Source organism: Pempheris klunzingeri, chromosome 4 (genome assembly GCF_042242105.1).
Source record: "Pempheris klunzingeri isolate RE-2024b chromosome 4, fPemKlu1.hap1, whole genome shotgun sequence".
Classification (NCBI taxonomy): domain Eukaryota; kingdom Metazoa; phylum Chordata; class Actinopteri; order Acropomatiformes; family Pempheridae; genus Pempheris; species Pempheris klunzingeri.
In genome coordinates this window covers 25,223,807-25,242,101 of record NC_092015.1, presented here as the reverse complement: position 1 = coordinate 25,242,101, position 18,295 = coordinate 25,223,807, and the positions used below count along the sequence as shown (strand labels likewise).

Here is an 18,295-nt window from a genome sequence, read left to right as displayed (position 1 = left end):
ACAAAATCCAAAGTATTTCAAATTAAGTCATATAAATTTTACATTTTGTCCAGCTGGTTTGTACAGCAGTGCATTAACTCCTACAGATAGTTGGACACACAAACACAGGAACTGTAACGTGTCTCTGAGTTTCAAACGAATGGAACATTTATAGCTTTACACGCAGTAGGTGCAATTATTGTAGAGCTATTTAATTTGATCTAATTCTAGGTTTTTAAGCACATTCATTCCATGTTGACAATACCAGGTTGTAGTTAACTATTTTCCTAAATCAATTGTACACATGGATGTTACAGTAAGTTGAGTTGCAACATCGCCCTTTACCCAGCATGGGATGTTTGATTTTGTCATGCAAACAGCTCATAACCTGATTACTAGGGCCAAAGTAGACCATTTTTTCTCACTAAGGTTTACCTACTTAAGGTGTACTTTGTGGACTGATAAGGTCCTCAAATACTGATCATGTTACAACACAGTAAGAACTGCGATGAGTGTTTAAAATGGTGCAACAAGAAAACAGAGAGCCTTCTTGTATTTACATAAGACTACTTAAATACAAACATTTTATGCAACCACTTTTGTGTTAGCAATAGAGTGATTTTTACACTTACTGTAGGGCTAAATATCATAATATTTAAAATTCAGTTAAGTCTTAACATGTTAATTAATTATGGTTCACAAAATTTCATTTACTATAGCCTACTTAGTGTACATCCTGTGAGAGAAAGTATGAAATAACAATGTTGCATTGACCATTGTTAAGGCAGCTGGTCAAAACACTGGTGATAATAACCACACATATTTTTTGCACGGTTTACCTGAAGGTGATCATGATGCAGCAAGTGATGCAGCAACCAACCAGCGGGTGGTCAACATGAGACTGAAGGAAACCTACGCCATCATCTTGTCTTTGCACTGTTCATTTCCAAGGACTCATCACCAAGGACTAAAAGGTAAAAAAATTATTTTGGATAATAAAAGTTTTTTTTTCAGAGTTTTTTTTGTCATCATCACTGTTGGAAACAGTCTAAGTACACATGTCAAAGTCATTTGATTTACAATCCATATCCTTTCTTAACATTCATAGAACACTGCTAACCGGTTTTAACAGCACATAGAGTAGGATAATGCGAAAAACAGAGCAGCTCTATTTGTAACATGGAAACAAAGTTGCCTCTTGAGCACAGCAGTTCCAACCATTTTGTCATTTCCAAATCATCAGGTGAAGTAGCAGATGGCTCAAGATGCAGGAATTTGGTAAGTAATGACACAGAGGTAAATGGCTCTTCAATTTGTCTTGTCAGGGGACAATAAAAAGGATAAAGCAGTTGGCGCTGCTCTAAGATGAATATTAATGAGGATCACACTCAGCAACAGCAACAGCATACATATGGAAAACTGGCATTAAAGAGGGTCACTACTACAGTAGGCAGTCTCTGAAAAGATGGAAAAGTCCAGGCATTTAAAAAAAAAATGTCTGGATAGATGTCAAAAAAGAAGTTAAGAAGAAGCTGTTCGCGAAGTACCAAGACACGGCTCGTGGAGGATGCAGCTGACATTAATCAGTCACGACATCCACTAACCTTAACCCCACCCCTGCAATAGTATCTCAGCCACTCCTGGATTTACTGTGGCATGTTTCACAGCACTTAAAAATCATGTTGGGGCAAATCAAGAGAGGCAAAGTTCTGTAATAATGCATAAAATGTACATTCACAAGAAGACTGAATTTGAAGGACACCAGTTCCATGGCTAGATAAAGGTTCTGGTGAAATGGCCACCCAGGTCTTGGTCCTCATGGTTGTGTTTGCATGCTTTCTCAGCACAGGTGTGGATGGATTAGAAAAGACCAGTGACATTAAGGAGAGCCTTAGCACGCTGTTGTAGATTAGTATTAAAGTTGTCTCACTTATATGTAATGCTCCTACATGCAACTTGGCCATAATAAGAGCACTCGGTGCTGACCTAAATATTAACATCAAGCTCTACATCCTTACGTCCTGAGAAGCCTACACATAAACTACATGGGATCCTGGATGCATGCCACAAGCTAAAGCTTCTTCATAATGCCTTTGCACTGGAATTTGAGACAGAAAATGGAAGGAAGATTAAATGAAAGTATTATGAAACCCCCAATAAACTCCAAGAGAAAGAAGATCTGCAACTTATCAACAGCCGAAGGATGCCTTATATACAGTGGAGACAATACAAAAATCAAAGTCTACCTGGCAGCCAAATGACAATCCAAATACCAGACAACTTTGAGACAACATTTACATTCTCAACTCAACACCTGCACCACCTGAAAAATGATATAATATTTAATATAAACTTTATTCATATAGCACTTTTCTTAACAACATTACAAAGTGCTTTACAAAACAAAATAAAACCAGGCAGTTAAAATGAGAATAAGTAAAGGACAAAAGTACATACGAAGTTAAAACTATATAAAATAATACGAAATAAAATAAAAGTAAAAGCATATCAAACATTAACAAAAGCTTTCACAGAGAGAACAGTTTTAAGCAGAGACTGAAAAGAAGCAAGAGACAGTGTGTCTGAGTTAAGTGAGCAGAGAGTTCCACTGTGTGGGGGTTCTAATGACAAAAGCCTAATCCGGTTTTGGGACCAACTGTGACCTCAGTATAACTGTAGCAGGGCTCTAGCTGCTGATCTTAGTGGACAAGAGGGCACATGTCAAGTCAGTACCTCAGAAATATATACCAAATGGAATGGTATGGAATAGAATGGAAGTGTAGTTACTAGAAGATGAACACTTTGCAAGAAGGAAAACTGAAATGGCAAAAGATGGCATGATGCTTCACAGACTGCTGACCAAATGGATCCATATTATGCAGAGTAATGTCAGGATATTTGTCGCTGTTACCAGTTCCAGCTGTTCCACAGCTTGTTATGATGTAAATGGTAAATGGTCTGTATTTGTATAGCACCTTTTTAGTTATTTCAACTACTCAAAGCGCTTTACATGACATCCTCATTCACCCATTCACACCCATTCATACAGGAGGAATGTAATTTGGAGGAGACTATTCTTTCATACTCATTCACACACTGAAGCCATGCTTCAGGAGCAAGTTGGGGTTCAGTGTCTTGCCCAAGGACACTTCGACATGTTGACCCATAGGAGCTGGGGATCGAACCCCCGACTGATTGAGGGACAGCCCACTCTACCACAGCCGCCCCAGTCTGCATAAAGAGAGCTGAATCATTGACAGAAGAAACCTTGACTAAGCTGACTCTCCAGATGTTCTGTGGCTGCTGGTAATGATTTACAGTCCACATAAAGAGGATTAAATCATTGACAAGTGATTCTCTTCATAGTAAATGGACTGAACTTGTACAGTGCCTTTCTAGACCACTCAAAGTGCCTTAACTTTTGTCACTGTTGTATCTTCTCTGATGCCGATGATGTGCAGTTGATGAAACGAAAGGTCCGCTGACAATGACTTAGTGAATAAAAATAGGTTTATTACAAAAAGATCAGTTGTCTAACAGGCACCATGGAAGCCTGGGAAGACGCTAAGCCAATTCTAGGTACAGACAGTGTAACCCCCGGCCAAATCTGCTGACTCTGTCCTCGTCTCCCCGAGCCAATTCACTGGTCACTGGTGATACCAATGGTATACCCATTTGACCACCTAGCTCAACATCTGGCTTTCATCAATATCACAGCTCTGTTCTTTGTTTTAGGGGTAAAGGAATATGTCAGAAGCACACCATCCCCCTGAATCTAGAGAAGGGGGCAAAGGTCAGATCACCCCTGCCTAGGTCATGCAGTTCCCAGTCTATCTGTCTTCAGATAATTGATCACAGAGCAGAAACATAGAAACAATGAACACAACTATCATCATATGCCCTAAAGGCACATACCAGACATTACATATCAGACACCACATCACTCCTAAGTTTGTCTTGTTCGCAAAGTATGTCTTTCAACTGAGAAGGGCCGCCAGTGGTGAAATGTTAGTCACATCTGTTGTGTAGTTGAAGGAGGCGGATGGCAAATAGACTTTAAATACATTTTCAAACATCACAGGGCATCCTGTACTATAATAATATTAATCAGTCCATCGTGAGTGTCACCTGTATTGTCTGCTTTACACATTATGAAACAATCTTCTGGTTAAATTTGAGTCAGTGAACCCAGCCAAAGTTATGAACCAAAAAGCAAATTCCAATGTAATTTCCAATGAATTGTATCAAAGCTGATAATAAAGGTATATTGTAAGGGAACTCTTCAAGTCCAGCTCTTTATTCAGTGCATGTTGCAATAGTGTGTTTATATTTCAAAAATGCTTCACATTTCAAAGGCAACTGATCCAGACTGCCACCTTGCTGACTGTAATTCACTTTCTCAAGTGAAAACCAGAAACTATGTAACTACTTTATGTTCTAGAAAATGTCTTGCTACCAGAGAAGTAAGATCCAGTCTCCTAAAAGTGCATTTGTGTTGTAAAATCCCACATACATAAAGCCACATCGACATTTCAGCACTTCAAACAATGGGCTTTGTTGCGGCTTCCAAAACCAAACCTTTTAGCCGCTGAGAGTATGAGGTTGGGTCCTCAGGTTCGCGGATTTGTGACACGCACGGACGCTGTAATGATAAATACGCTGGATTCAAAGATGCGTTTTGGTGCATTTATTACAAACCAACAGCACAGAGCTATCACAGCGCAGCAGGGATGGATGAATGAAAACATGAAAAAACCAGCGGATTAAACAGATAAAAATGATGAATGAATGAGTAGCGAGTAGCGAATAGCAGTCAACAAAAATTACAGCTACCACCCAACCCTGACTCTCTCCATCTGTGAACCAGGTGAGTGCACGCCTTTATACACAGCTCCATACGTGCACACGCCTACTCCCAGGTGAACCACTGCCTCTACAGCTCGCACACACACCCACACACTCAAACACACCGTGCACCTCTTTTCCAATCTGTATGTCTCCTACAGGCTTTGATCCAGCACTGTTGAAATAAAGAAGTTACAGTCATCCTCCTCCAACTAACTGAGAGCTCCAAGGCTGCCAGAACCAGTACAAGTTTGATGTAAAAACATAATGCTTGTCTTATCTCCGATAAAATAGTATCACAGGATTACACTAATCAAGTCTGAGAACCCACAGCCTTTTTTAACATTGAATTTATTGTATACATAAGTATTACATTTCTTTTCCAAGTCCTAGGTGTGAGTGTGCGTGGTTGTCTGTCTATGTGTACCAGTCCAGGGTGTACCCCGACTCTCGCACAAAGTCAGCTGGGATTGGCTCCAGCCCCTCCACAACCCTTTAGTATAAGCAGTATAGATAATGGATAGATGATTGGATGCATGAAGGGAATACAGGAATTCTCCTGTACTGGCTTCTCTTCATTGGCTTCCAGTAAAATCCAGAATAGAGTTTAAAATCCTTCTCCTCACCTACAAGGTTCTTAAGGGTCAGGCTCCATCATATCTTAAAGAACTCATAGTGACGTACTACCCTACTACAGCACTGCTCTAGTCAGTTAGTATTTTGGTTGCTGTTTGCTTTGTCTCTCTCTCTCTCTCTCTGTCCAACCTCCACCCAACACGGACCCCGACAGAAAGCCCCCCCCCCTCTGAGCCTGGTTCTGTTCAAGGTTTCTTCCCATTAAAGGGGAGTTCTTCCTGCCACTGCTGCCTAATATAATATCTGATGCTGCTCATGTGGGGATTCTAGAATCCTTAATGTTGAATTCCTGAATCGTTGGGTCTCTCTCTTAATTAAAGAGTTTGGTTTAGACCTGCTCTTTATGGAAAGAGTCTTGAGATAACGCTGTTATGAATTGGCGCTATATAAATAAAGATTGATTGATTGATTGACTGAATTCTGGAGTCTTCAGATTAGGAGTTTATAGGTAAATTATTAAGTATCAGACTTGCTGTATTATGTGACTCAAGTAAAACAGGAATTTATAGGCAGTAGCAAGAACGCTCTAATTGTTGTCCTCTTTAAAACATCAGTATATTAAGCTGCCTCTCACTTTATTTTAGTTGTTTTTTTTATTACAAATAGTACCGAATAAACAGCACAGACAGATGTATACCAAAGGTGGTCTTGACCACTGATGCAAACAACTTCACATTTGACACATTTGGGTCCACATGCGGCAAGTGTGAAAGTCAATCAGATGAACATTCCATCGTAGTTAGATTACAGAAGGTGCCCTCTGATTCAGACTGTTGGGCTTCACTATACGGTCAAGAGCACATGGTGAAGACCACATGTTTCTTTGTCTGTGGAACTACGGACTCCATTCCCCAGTGTCCCCCAGTTTCACAGATAGGTGTGAAATCTACCCTGGACCCAGCTCCACAGCCACCATTGGCCAGAGTGGGACACATGATTTTATGACCCCAGGCCAACAAAACCAGTTCACCCCCACTGAACTGTTTCTTTCCGATGCCTCTCCTGGAGGAGAGACTGCTCTCTCCTGATCTCTCCTGAAGAGGAGAGAAAATTTCAGCTCAGCTAAGCTCTTTTTCCTGGACCTCTCCTCACAAGAGTAGGTCACCTCCTTCATGGTAGCGACACAAGGTCCTGCCTGAACTAAACAGATCAGAGCCAGCAGGTATGACCCAGAGTCTGTCAGCTGATAACTAGAGCAACAGGAGCACACCAGCAAGTTAGCACAGAGCTACTAACTAACAGGAACAAAGGAGCGACTGAATTCCTCCAGCCTGCAACCACACAGCAACGGACAAGAACCACACCTTTCCTCCAGCAACAGCCTGAGAAAGCAGCATCCTCAAGGACACTTCTTCTCCCCCTTTAAGGACTGGTAACAAACTCTAACTGGGCATAATTAGCATAGCATTACTGCATACATGGTCTACCCTTGTTAATGTATTTGATTTGCTTTAATGTACAGTGAGTTTGATTGTTGTGATGTGTTGTAGTTACTGTGCAGCCATTAAGTTTACACAGACACAGGGTCTACAGACTAACCATCCTCCCCTCTAACCTGGCACCTTTACCTGCACACACACACAGTTTACAACAGGCCTAAACTGAGAGACAAAGCTAAGCTAACAGCTTAGCTTTCCTTTGTCTCCTCTGCCCCACACCCCAGGGGGGCTGGCCATCACCATTTGGGATCTCCCCCACCTTTGTGGGCCCATCTCACATTCCTCAGCCTTATCACACACACACACACACACACACACACACACACACACACACACACACACTCTTTCTATTGTTGTTAGTAGTCATACACACTTAGTTAGATTGTTTGATTGATTTTTGTTCTGTTTTAATAAATGTTTTAATACTTGCTGTCTTCTTTAATGTTGTACAAGGGTGAATACTGCCAACCTCTACACTGTCAAGAACTCCAAAATCCTTCAGCTAGCTATCAATGTGGTAATTTTGGTAGTTATTAATAATAATAATAATTATTATTATTAAATTAATTATAAAACATAATTCCAAATTGATAGTTTAGTATTTTTATGAGACTAAATCAATTAAAACAGCTATCTTTTCCTCGTTTTTCAAGGTGGTGCCCCAATCGAGGTGGACTTTATTCAAACTTCCATTTATTTTAATAATTATTAATTATCTTTGATAATTATTAATTATTTCTGATAGCCAAATTGAACTTTACCACTTGTTAAACCCCAACAAGACCTTAGATGAAGGAGCCATGTGCAGTACTTGTCCACTCTTAATCCTTAATACAATTTTTCTTTACTTTGACATAAACTGCCGCTCAATTCTGTGCTTAAGAATTGAGAGAGAGTAGCTTCTTCTTCTTCATCTGAGGAAATTGCCAGTGAAGATCTTGCAAGTCCTACTTGATCCCCGTGATGAGCTTGACACTGATCTCTTCTTGAGATCATATCTGTCACAGTGGATCGACAGGACATCTTGTACAGCGCTTCCTCCAAGACAATGATGGAAGATGGGGAGGAGGTTTCTCCAAACCAGGCCACCCCTTCCAAACCAGTGGCATCCAGCTCAAGAGTGGTCCCAATGGTCTCCCTCACTTGCTCTGCCGCACAGCAAATGTGGCTGTTTCTAATAATGTAGTTTTTGGGTCCTATTGAAATGACAAGAAAACAGCCCTTTTCTTTAAAGTATATTATGTTCCGTGATTTTTTTTAAATATGACCCCGTAGTTGTTGTATTTGCCTTACTTAAAAAGTGTCTCTGGTGTAAAGAGTGTAAAGACAGTAAAGATTTGGAGCTGACAGACAATGTAAAAAGTTCACTCAGGTGGGTGTATAGGTGGGACTGCAGAGATTCTGGCTCCAATTGACGTGACGTGCCCATATCCAAAATACTTTGGCTTCAAAGTGGACGAGTGGTCCATCTTAACATTTGGACTATTTGGTATTGGGGAAACTGCACATTTCCAGGTTTTGGTTTTCTCATTTCAAAAGGAAAATTAATTGCCCCTCCATCCAAAGTTGTGCCCCACTTTGATAAACAAATGCACAATACACTGTTTCATGGCTCTGTTTTTGTGTGAATGAAGGAAACAGAAATCCTGATGTCCTGTTTTTGTCTGTAAATCCGCACTTGGACTGGAAATTAAACCAAAATCTTAAAACAACCTGTTTTGGCTTGTATCGTTATGTCTTTGCCAGTATTACCTGCCCCTACTGCATCTCTATGAAAACATTATCATCAGCTATGCTTCCTACAGCCTCGATAGATGGATGATAGATAGATCATTGGCAGGTTAGTTGATGACCAGAGGGTGACCAGATCCCAGCAAACCAACTGTGGGACAAATAGTATGTTTGTGTGGGACAATGTGGGACATGTTTCCAGTGCACCTTGACCTTCTACTGGCTTTTCTGTTGGAAAAGGGCATAGAGAGCATCAGAGGCACAGTGCACACTGCTGAGACTGCCATTTCCAAACATGCCACAGGATCTATGAAGATTATGGTACAGTTATTGATGACAGCTTCCCCTGCTTTCTTCACAGATAAAAGCTAGAATTTAACAAGTCTGTTCGACTGCAGGACTGAGATGCCAAAGATGCCTTTTTTTCCCCTATACATTTCTATTTGAGTAATGTCATATGAAATGCCTGCACCACAGAACCAGCAATATTTTGGGAAGGTGGGTGCTATGTATATGTACACTACTCACAAAAAGTTAGGGATATTCGGCTTTCGGGTGAAATTTCAGGATGAACCTAAAATGCATTCTAACCTTTCCAGGTGAACTTAATGTGACCTTCTCTAAACGTTTGAATGCACATGTCCAACTGTTCAGTGTTTCAGTACTTTTTGCACAAGTTGCTGTTCTCTAACAAGAAGCTTAACAGCAAAATTCACAACAGGTTTGATCCATGAATCTACCAATACATTTCCTGCTTCAGTTAGAATTGGTATTTAAACAGTCCTCCTCATCATGCTGTTCACATTGTGACATCATGAGACCAAGACGACACCTAACTATTGATCAACAGCACCTCAACACTGGAGGCTTGAAACAGGAAGTCCTCAGACGGAGGTGTCCACTGAGCTTAGAGGGTCACAGAGTGTCATCAGCAGGTTGTAAAAGAGATACAGAGAGACTGGAAGAGTCAAAGAAAGGAGAGGAGTGGACGTCCTTTGGAAACATCCCAATTTATTGAGACACTGAAAATTTTTTGTTATGGTATACCCACCACTGTTGCTAGCTTTTCTTTCAATAAATTGTTTAAGATGAAGAAATTACCATTGCATGCTGCTACTTAAATGCCCTACTTTCACGATATAATATCACTGTAGCATTAACTTTTTACATTTTCCACAAATTTCACCTGAAATTCGAATATCCCTAACTTTTTGTGAGTAGTGTAAATGCATTCATTTATACTTGTCTGGATGAAATATTTGAGAGAATCTAAATAAACAGAAATATTTGAGAGCAATAATAAAAATGAACAATGGCTGTTGTTTCCTGAAATTATTGGAATGCATCACAATAAGAACATTAAAACAGTAAAGAATCAGTTTTGTGATATTCAGATCACATGAACTTCACAGATTGTACAAGACTGTGGCAGAGCACTAACAAATCATCTTCGTGTACATACACATGAACATTCACAGACAGACTTATCATTAATCAGATACAATTCTTGATAAATGATAGTATAATCATTGAGGACGAGAGGTCTCAGTAGTGACCACAGTTCAGTCTTCAAGCTGTAAATGAGAGAAAAAAATGTGAATCGACTCCTCTTAAGACTTTATTCAGTCCAATAATTTGTTCTAATCTATTGTTCCTTTACTAATGTAATTCTTATTGTTTATATTCACAAGCAACATTTAGATCAGTTTAATATATATATATGTCAACATTTAACAAATTCATAGGTATTTGTAAGTTAATATTATCTGGCCTGCAGAATTCTTAAATGAGGTTCATAGAGCAGGTTAGCACATTCAATATACTGTACAGTTTTACCTATGAGATCTGAGATTTCATATTGGTTAAAGGGACTGAAACTTGCAGTGTTCCTGTACACTATGTGATTATAGACTGTTACCTGCAGCACAAGGGTAGATGTATTCCGTCTCAGCCTGTTCATCTGAGAGGAAAACAGAAGAATCAGAGGTGAGACCAAACTTAGCTAACAGTAAAAGTCCCATTTCAGAAGCTTAATATTTGCAATCATCTGATATTCCAGAGTACATTGTTATATATATATATATACAGTATGTACACACACATGCACACACACATATATAAAAAACACACTATAATTTAGTTGTAAGCAGATGTAGGAAATCTGCGTTTATTAATATATGTCAGCAATTATAACTTCTCCTGTTATTTTTTATTATCTATTAACACCTTTCATTTTTCCCATACAAATGTTTCAATTCTGGTAATGTTCAATTTGTTGTACAGCGCTTCTGAGGAGCATCGTGTGTCAGTGTGTGCTGTGATCTCTGCAAATGGATTTAAGGTTTTACCTGGCTGATAGTAGTCGTAGATCTTGACCACGGCTGGCTTTATGTTCTGCACCAGGACCTCCTGTATCAGCTCTAAGCTGTGGTGGATGACTCTGTCCTTTACTAACTGTTGGAGGAAATACAGATGACATCATCAGTAACAATCTGGAGACCATCATGTATTGTTCCTCACTGTGAAGTCCTCTCACCTCCTGCAGGTACACCACAACATGATCTTCCTTCTGTTCAACACGATCCACCAGCAGGGCACCTTTGAGCTGTGAGGAGACTATATTCAGCTGGGTCGTTCAACAAAAACAGAGGAAAGCTATTCTATCTAGCTAATCTAGTCAAGTTAAAGTTACTGTATTTACTAACCCTCTTCAAAGACTCTGGGTCTGGAACAAATCCAGAAAGCATTTTAATATCCAGGATCACCATGTTAGTGCTCATCTCATTCCCACGATATCTAGTGAACACACAGGATTGTTGGTCAAAAGTACAAAGTATTCACCTACCATTGCTGCATCACAGATCTAGATCTTGACTGCTTACTGAGACGTCAGCTTCAGAGTAACTTTAGGTCTCTGATACTGGCAGTCAGCCTCTGGTTTCCCCCTCACACTGAAGGTGGTGATATCTGCCGGAGTAGGGATGTTATAGTGAAGAGAAATCTGGAAAAGAGATACACAGGAAACATTTTCATGAAAAATGAGCAAGCATTTCCTTAGCTACCTGAGCCTAGCCTGAGAGGTGATAAATATATGTGCACAGAAGAGAAACAATAAGAGCCACAGTGACCACTGACCTGCATTGAAGCACATGCAGAGCCCTTCACCTCCAGGCTGTACTTTCCTGTCACATCCTGCAGCATCTTTTCCTGGTACAGCAGTTTGTTGTCCTGGTTCACATCAAATGTCAGCTGACCACTGGGGGAATGGACCGTCACTGTGCTTGAACCCTCTGCACTGAACACCAGAGTAGAGTAGAGAGCCAGAGCCTGAAGAGCCACCACTGTGTCCTACAACACACATGAACACACACACACACACACACTGTCTACATTCAGTCAGTCCACCCCACTGGTCCATACTTGAATATCTCAGCACCTATTGGATAGAGTGCCATGAATTAAGTACAGACGTGTCAGATGTCCGTACAGGATGAATCCTACAGACTTTGGTGATCCCCTTACGCCACCATGAAGGTTGACATTTGTGGTATTTATTTACATTTACATAGAATGTGTATATACACATTTAGCTAACACAGATACATACAAATACATCTGCTGCCTTTAGGTGGCTTTGAGAGAGTCATCAGATCAGATGAGAGATCACTAACTGTGGATTGCAGAGCTACTAGGAATTTCTGTCTGGCTGACATTGGTGCCATAACTGGAGTAAAGTATAGACGAGAATACCTTGAATTCTCTATCTTCATAAACACAGGTAACATTTAAAATTGCAAAGCACAAACTTTCTACCTGCAGATAAGCTTGTAGCTCGCAGCTGTTAAGGCCGCACCTGTGTGGAGGAGAAGCCTCCATAAGAGTTCTGCTGGGTCGTCAGCCATCTGATGATGCGGGTGCCGTAGCCCACGTCTGCAGCAGTAGGGGAGGCGCTGAGAGTGGCCAGAAGCACATAGGAGCCGATCTCCACAGAAAGAGAGGCTGAGGTTTCTGTTGCTGTCTGAGACCAGTGGAGAAAACCACCTACAAACAGACAAGGTGAGCTACATTACTACACAGTAATGAAGGCAGTACTGAAGGTTTCCTTCAGGAGGATGACTCACCTTGGTTTAATGCAACGGAGTCTAGATGCTTCAGAAGGTGAGCACGTGTCTCCATGTCTCCTGCCAGGGTGAAGACGTATGCCAGCAGTGCTGTGGTGTAGGTGTTGCTGAGGTCACCGATGGACTCCCTGAGACAAGACAGGCTCTGATTCACCACAGGATCCTACAGCGGACATACAGCAAAGCATATAACTCCAGGACACAGATAATTAGATTATAACACAGACACACACCAGGGGTCGTGTTGAAATAATTAGTCCCACGTAAAGTTTATTATGTCATTTTTCATCAGTGTTCAGTAAATGCTGTTGGCTTCTCTATGTCTACACAAGAAATTACTTTTCAGTTGTGCAGTTCGAGATGAAACACAGTGAGTGAATGGTGCTGGAAAAGGTCTACTCACTGATGCTGACACGCTCATCTCCAAAAATGCAGCAGTGATGTAAGCACTAAGGGTGACCTCATCGGACACACCACCCTGTAAAGGAGAAGCACAAGCTTTCCTGTGATGGAAAAGGATTCCCAGCACTGCCAATCCTTCTAAACCCTTCTAAACAACACCCTGCAGCTTTTTGTGGTTTCTGACTCGTATAGTGGTGTCCTAATAGATCTCACTGACCACAATAAGCTCATTAGCTCAAACAAGATGATTGCACACCACCAGAGGCTAGAGCTGGTTGACATACGTCCATACTTTGGTGTCGAAAACATGATTTCAGACGATGAAACATGATTATGTGAGATGATGTGTTATATTTCTGATTTTGATAGAAAAAACTCATTTAAGTATAGGACATTTTATGTTGGATTAAATCTGTCTGTTTTTGTTAGGGTTGGTTTTCAATCCAATTAGCTCCAGTTGCTCTGTGCTCTTTGAGACAAAATAAAAATCATTGCTCAATTAACCTGGTACCCGTCATACACTTCCCACCATGGCACTTCTCCTTGCATGCATAATAGATGCTGTAATGGCTGATACTGCTCTGCTTCTGCTGGAAGTGAAAGCATGTTGTCTGCAAACACAGAATTCAGCCCAGCCGCCACCCCGTCTTTGCCCTACCTTCATGCTTTTGTGAAAGAGTTTTCCCGACTGTTGGAAACAGCCATTTTGCTGTTGTTTGCCAATGAGCCAAGTCTTTGACTGTTTGATCTTGGTCGGGTCAATATAGATGAAAGACTGTGCTTTGGTAAAGGACCTCAGAACAAAGGCAGTCAGCCTGAGGAAGAACAAAAAACAGCATTAGTCATATCTAACAGAATTAAAAGAGAGGTGCAGAGTGCTTGTGGAGTTTTATCATCCCCTGATGCCTGAAGCCACATTCTGTACAGTAGAAACACATGATATTACTGCTCCACTTTAACTCTTTATATCATTTATATATGTTTCACATTACTGTAAATGGACACAGGGAAACCATTGTTTGGTGCCAAGCTGTCGTCAGCTCAACTTGGAGGCAAAATAAACTAGAAAAGTGCACTCAGTAGAGTGCAAATATCCACCAGGCCATTGCTGCTCTGCCAAACCATAACCTAACTTAAACCTACATGACTTAAACCTTAAAACCTTTTGTGGATGATTTGTGGCTTCAACCAGCCGGTTAGGAGGAGTGAGGCGTCAGAGAGATGATAGAAACAGAAAGTATTTGGCTTATCAGTACAGTATGTTACAAAATGAGTGACACACAGACAACCCCAGGCTTACACCTGCTGGAGATAACAAAGTAATATTAATACTCAATTTCCTCAATTTTTCGCTTTTGATGTAAGCGGCAAGTGTACAGGACAACAGAAGTCATAACATGAACATTTGTGCACACTGTGAACTGATTACGTTGTTTACAGTGTTGTGTACGGTGTTCATGCTCTCACCAAGTGTTCCCTGCCCCTGATCCAAATGCGCTGTAAGCACCATCACGGTGTTTGTAGTTCAGCTGTCTCTGGTAGCCTGGGAGAAAAAATATTTGAGGTAAAGTCCTGTGTTCAAATAGTACTACTAATAGTAACAAGACTGTTTCAATAAGAGTTACCTGTTGTAGCTGTTCAAGACAGAGCTAGATGGTCTAAATATATAGTTTGGTAGTGTGGTCTAATGGTCCCCAACCTGTGGGTCGAGTCCCCTCGACCCACAGAAAATAATAATAAGGAGTCATGAGATGATTCCTGGACATATTTTTTTTGTTTTGGGAAAAAATTTGTCATTGAACCACTTTTGGCATTAAACCACTCTTTAAACGGCACCTTGAAGACTTCAGAGGAGAAATGTCTCTTTGGTATTCACAGACATCTGAAATGTGACAGGAGGCCCCAACCAGACGTACCACTATTTTGTGAGAGAGGTCACAAGCCACTGGCTTAATCTTTAACAATTGTATGTTACAAACTTACTATATTTTTCTTGATGACAAATCTTAATCTGAAAAGTAACTGTATCTGTTTAATAACATTCACGTAGTCTTGACCTATATATTCTTTATAGTTCTATTTACCTGCTCTCACATGTTTTTCTCCACATCTTTATAGCCCGTTTAAAGTTTTATTAGATGAGCCTGAATTGTTAGTGTTATTTATCAAAAATGTTCCAATTTCATACCAGTCTGGAATGGGCAGTTTCTCTATGTGTTGCAGTAATCTAGATCAAGATTAACTGTACTGTTGTTCAGACATTACACATGTCAAGTAGAACAAAATCATGTTGCATCTGGCTCACGAGTGTTATTGGGAAATAAAGTAAAAATTACCAAAGATTTATGAGTCAGTTAATCAGACAAATTGAATGTTGGGTAGGTACCGTGCAATGGTGATATTTTGTTGCACCTGCTTTGAATGGAGGTTTCTGTGGTCAAAAAACTGACAAAGTACCCGAATACCTAAAAAGTGAAAGGGTTCCTGGAGTGAAAAAGGATTATTTTGTCCCATCTTCCAAAGTCTCAATGTTAGTTTCTTTTTCACTGCAATAAAACACTGACAGAGACTCACCACTGGCCAGGAAAGAGGTAGCCTTTTCCATGATGGCTGGGGTCAGCTGCTGTGTGTTTCTCAGGTACTGGAGGATGTAGATGTTGGGGGCAAGGAGCGCCATGTTCTGCTCCCCGCATCCATACGGCATCTTCAGCAGCCCATCCAGGTTTTTCAGGGCTCGGCCCAGGATGTCCCCTGCACAAGAACACCTCACTGGTAACTGTTTTCTGTGTTTTCAGAGAACTACAGAGAGTACAACAATAATGATGATAATAATACATTTTATCTATATGCGCCTTTCAAGGCACACAAGGTCGCCTTGCAAAAAATGACAGAAAATTAAAACAACAGACAATAGATAGTATATAATTAGAAAGTGCACTGAGTCACAGGGAACACACAAGTTTGAACAGGAGGGTTTTGAGTTTGGATTTTAAAAGTGGAAGTGAGCCAGAGTTGCGGAGATCAGGAGAGGCCGAGTGCTCTGCTGCCCATGGTGGTGAGGCAGGCGGAGGGGACGGTGAGATGGATGGAGGAGGAGGATCTGAGTGTGCGGGCAGGTGTGGTGATGTGGAGGAGGTCAGAGAGGTAGGGAGGGGGCGGGGCAGTGGATGGCTTTGTAGGTGAGTAAAAATATTTCGTACTGTATACCATGTGTGATGGGGAGCCAGTGGACTATGTACTGCATGTCAGCCCCCCAACCCGATATTTCTTTATCTCACTTCATTTTGTCATCTCAACTCCATCAGACGTTAAGCCTGAAAAAAGACTGAAGTCAAATCAGTCCCTTAGTTTACCCAGCACTGATAGTGACGCTCGGGCAGATCCATCGATCACGTTCTCAGGGAGCTGGAGCTCTGCCTCCTCTGTCAAAGCATCTCCTGGCACAGTCAAAAACAAACAAAAGCTTTAACATATATATATATATATATATATATATATATATATATAGTGGACTCAGCTGCAAGAACTGCATGTAAGGGATGGCAGTAAACCATACTGACCTTTTGGACAGAGCAGCCAGTTGTAGGTCTTTGTCATCTCAGTTCCCTCAGCCTGACGGGGAAGGAGGTAGCAAGTCACTTCACATGTCAGCACATACAAACAAGATTTTACAGATTTTACAGACTTAACTTTTCCTTAACTAGTTACTGAGGCTATTACCTTCACTATGAGAGATCGTGTGACCACGTCGATGCGACCTCTGTCTGGCACGCTCACTATCTCATTGTCACAGAAAGTGTGGGATGCCACAGCTTCGGCACGCACCGACACATTCACAACCCCTAAAACAAAAAAAGTATGTGAGAGAACACATTAAATAAATGGATTGTTGTCAAAGAAAGGAGATAGCTGTACTATTCTTGGTGTAAAACAGGTTACAATAACATAGGACCCACTTCCTTTACTGCTCTAACCACGTCTTCTGCTGTACATCATTTATCTTGGGGTCCACTGAACTTGTGCTGATGAGGTTTTCAGATTTTAGCAGATCTGTACTATGAGAAGCTCTGAACCATATTTAGGGAGATTAGTTAGACACTGCCTCTGAAAAGTACAATAATATCACTATATTAACATTACATTAACAGTTTCACTTCATATAATCATTTAGTGTTTGTTTATTTTTATAAGCTTCAAAATAAAGGCCTTGTGCCCTGTATCCTCTGACCTCAGCCACTATTTAAGAATTTAAGGTATGCTATCTTAAATAAAATATGTATATCAAGATATATATCATATATTGTGTCACAGCAACAATATATATCAAAATATTAGTTTGAAGCCATATCTCTAAGCCTTAGTGTGAACCTCACCCAAGGCTGAGGGGGCCATAGTCCAGCGGAAGGTTTTGCGCTCACTACCACATAGACACGATGTGTACTGGTCACCAGAGAGGGGGGTGAGGGTGTAATTTAAAGAGGGGCCTGGAGACACAATTACCTGTTCAAGAGAGACAATAAAGTAGAAATATTTCAACATTTTGGTACTTTTGATGAGAGGATTGATATTATTCTCAAGCTTGAGGGACCCAGGTTAGTGGAGGCATGCTGCCCCAGTAGTGACTGTCTTACTAGTGTTTGCATCTGCATTTTTTCATTCCATTTCTTCCGCGGCTTCCACAAAGCTCAGTAGGATTTTAAATCTAAAAAACATTGATTACCATGATGCAGCTGGACAGGTAGTTGAAGATGGTTGCCTTCAGTTCGAAGTGCTCCCCCCGGATGATGGAGTAAGGCAGGCTGAGCTCAAGGAAGAAGGGCTGGAAGACTCTGAGCTTTTTCCGAGGGGCTAAGCCAAAACCCTGTGTGGACAAACAGAAGGCCTCCGTCTCCCAGGTGGTGATGGTATCTGGTGCAGTGAGGGACACATCCTTGGTTCCAGACCCTCTGAATCAGCAGAGACACACAGAGGCACACAGACACATACTGTGAGTTTGAGAAACTTTCTTTTACATGACTCAGATCAGTCATAAACAATGTGAGTGGTTGAAAGAGAAACATTTCACTGTATGATTCAACCCACTAATTTCCTGTGTGAAACCAAAAGTCAAAACTTCTGAAAAGTGCAATAGAACGCATTCGA

At 40.9% G+C, this 18,295-nt stretch overlaps 1 protein-coding gene across 1 annotated transcript in view; it reads right to left on the bottom strand.

Moving 5' to 3' along the window:
* LOC139199575 (alpha-2-macroglobulin-like) overlaps positions 1 to 18,295 on the bottom strand; it is a 57,661-nt gene that overhangs the window by 23,426 nt on the left and 15,940 nt on the right. Inside the window, exons 19-35 of the mRNA XM_070828624.1 lie at positions 17,874 to 18,099; positions 17,527 to 17,653; positions 16,874 to 16,995; positions 16,714 to 16,765; positions 16,507 to 16,590; positions 15,728 to 15,904; positions 14,621 to 14,696; positions 13,812 to 13,968; positions 13,155 to 13,229; positions 12,752 to 12,914; positions 12,484 to 12,671; positions 11,766 to 11,978; positions 11,513 to 11,631; positions 11,336 to 11,426; positions 11,167 to 11,235; positions 10,979 to 11,084; positions 10,549 to 10,590 (exon numbers count right to left, since the gene is read on the bottom strand). Of these exons, the coding sequence (XP_070684725.1) occupies positions 10,549 to 10,590; positions 10,979 to 11,084; positions 11,167 to 11,235; positions 11,336 to 11,426; positions 11,513 to 11,631; positions 11,766 to 11,978; positions 12,484 to 12,671; positions 12,752 to 12,914; positions 13,155 to 13,229; positions 13,812 to 13,968; positions 14,621 to 14,696; positions 15,728 to 15,904; positions 16,507 to 16,590; positions 16,714 to 16,765; positions 16,874 to 16,995; positions 17,527 to 17,653; positions 17,874 to 18,099 (2,087 nt within the window). The remainder of the gene's footprint in view (positions 1 to 10,548; positions 10,591 to 10,978; positions 11,085 to 11,166; positions 11,236 to 11,335; positions 11,427 to 11,512; positions 11,632 to 11,765; positions 11,979 to 12,483; positions 12,672 to 12,751; positions 12,915 to 13,154; positions 13,230 to 13,811; positions 13,969 to 14,620; positions 14,697 to 15,727; positions 15,905 to 16,506; positions 16,591 to 16,713; positions 16,766 to 16,873; positions 16,996 to 17,526; positions 17,654 to 17,873; positions 18,100 to 18,295) is intronic.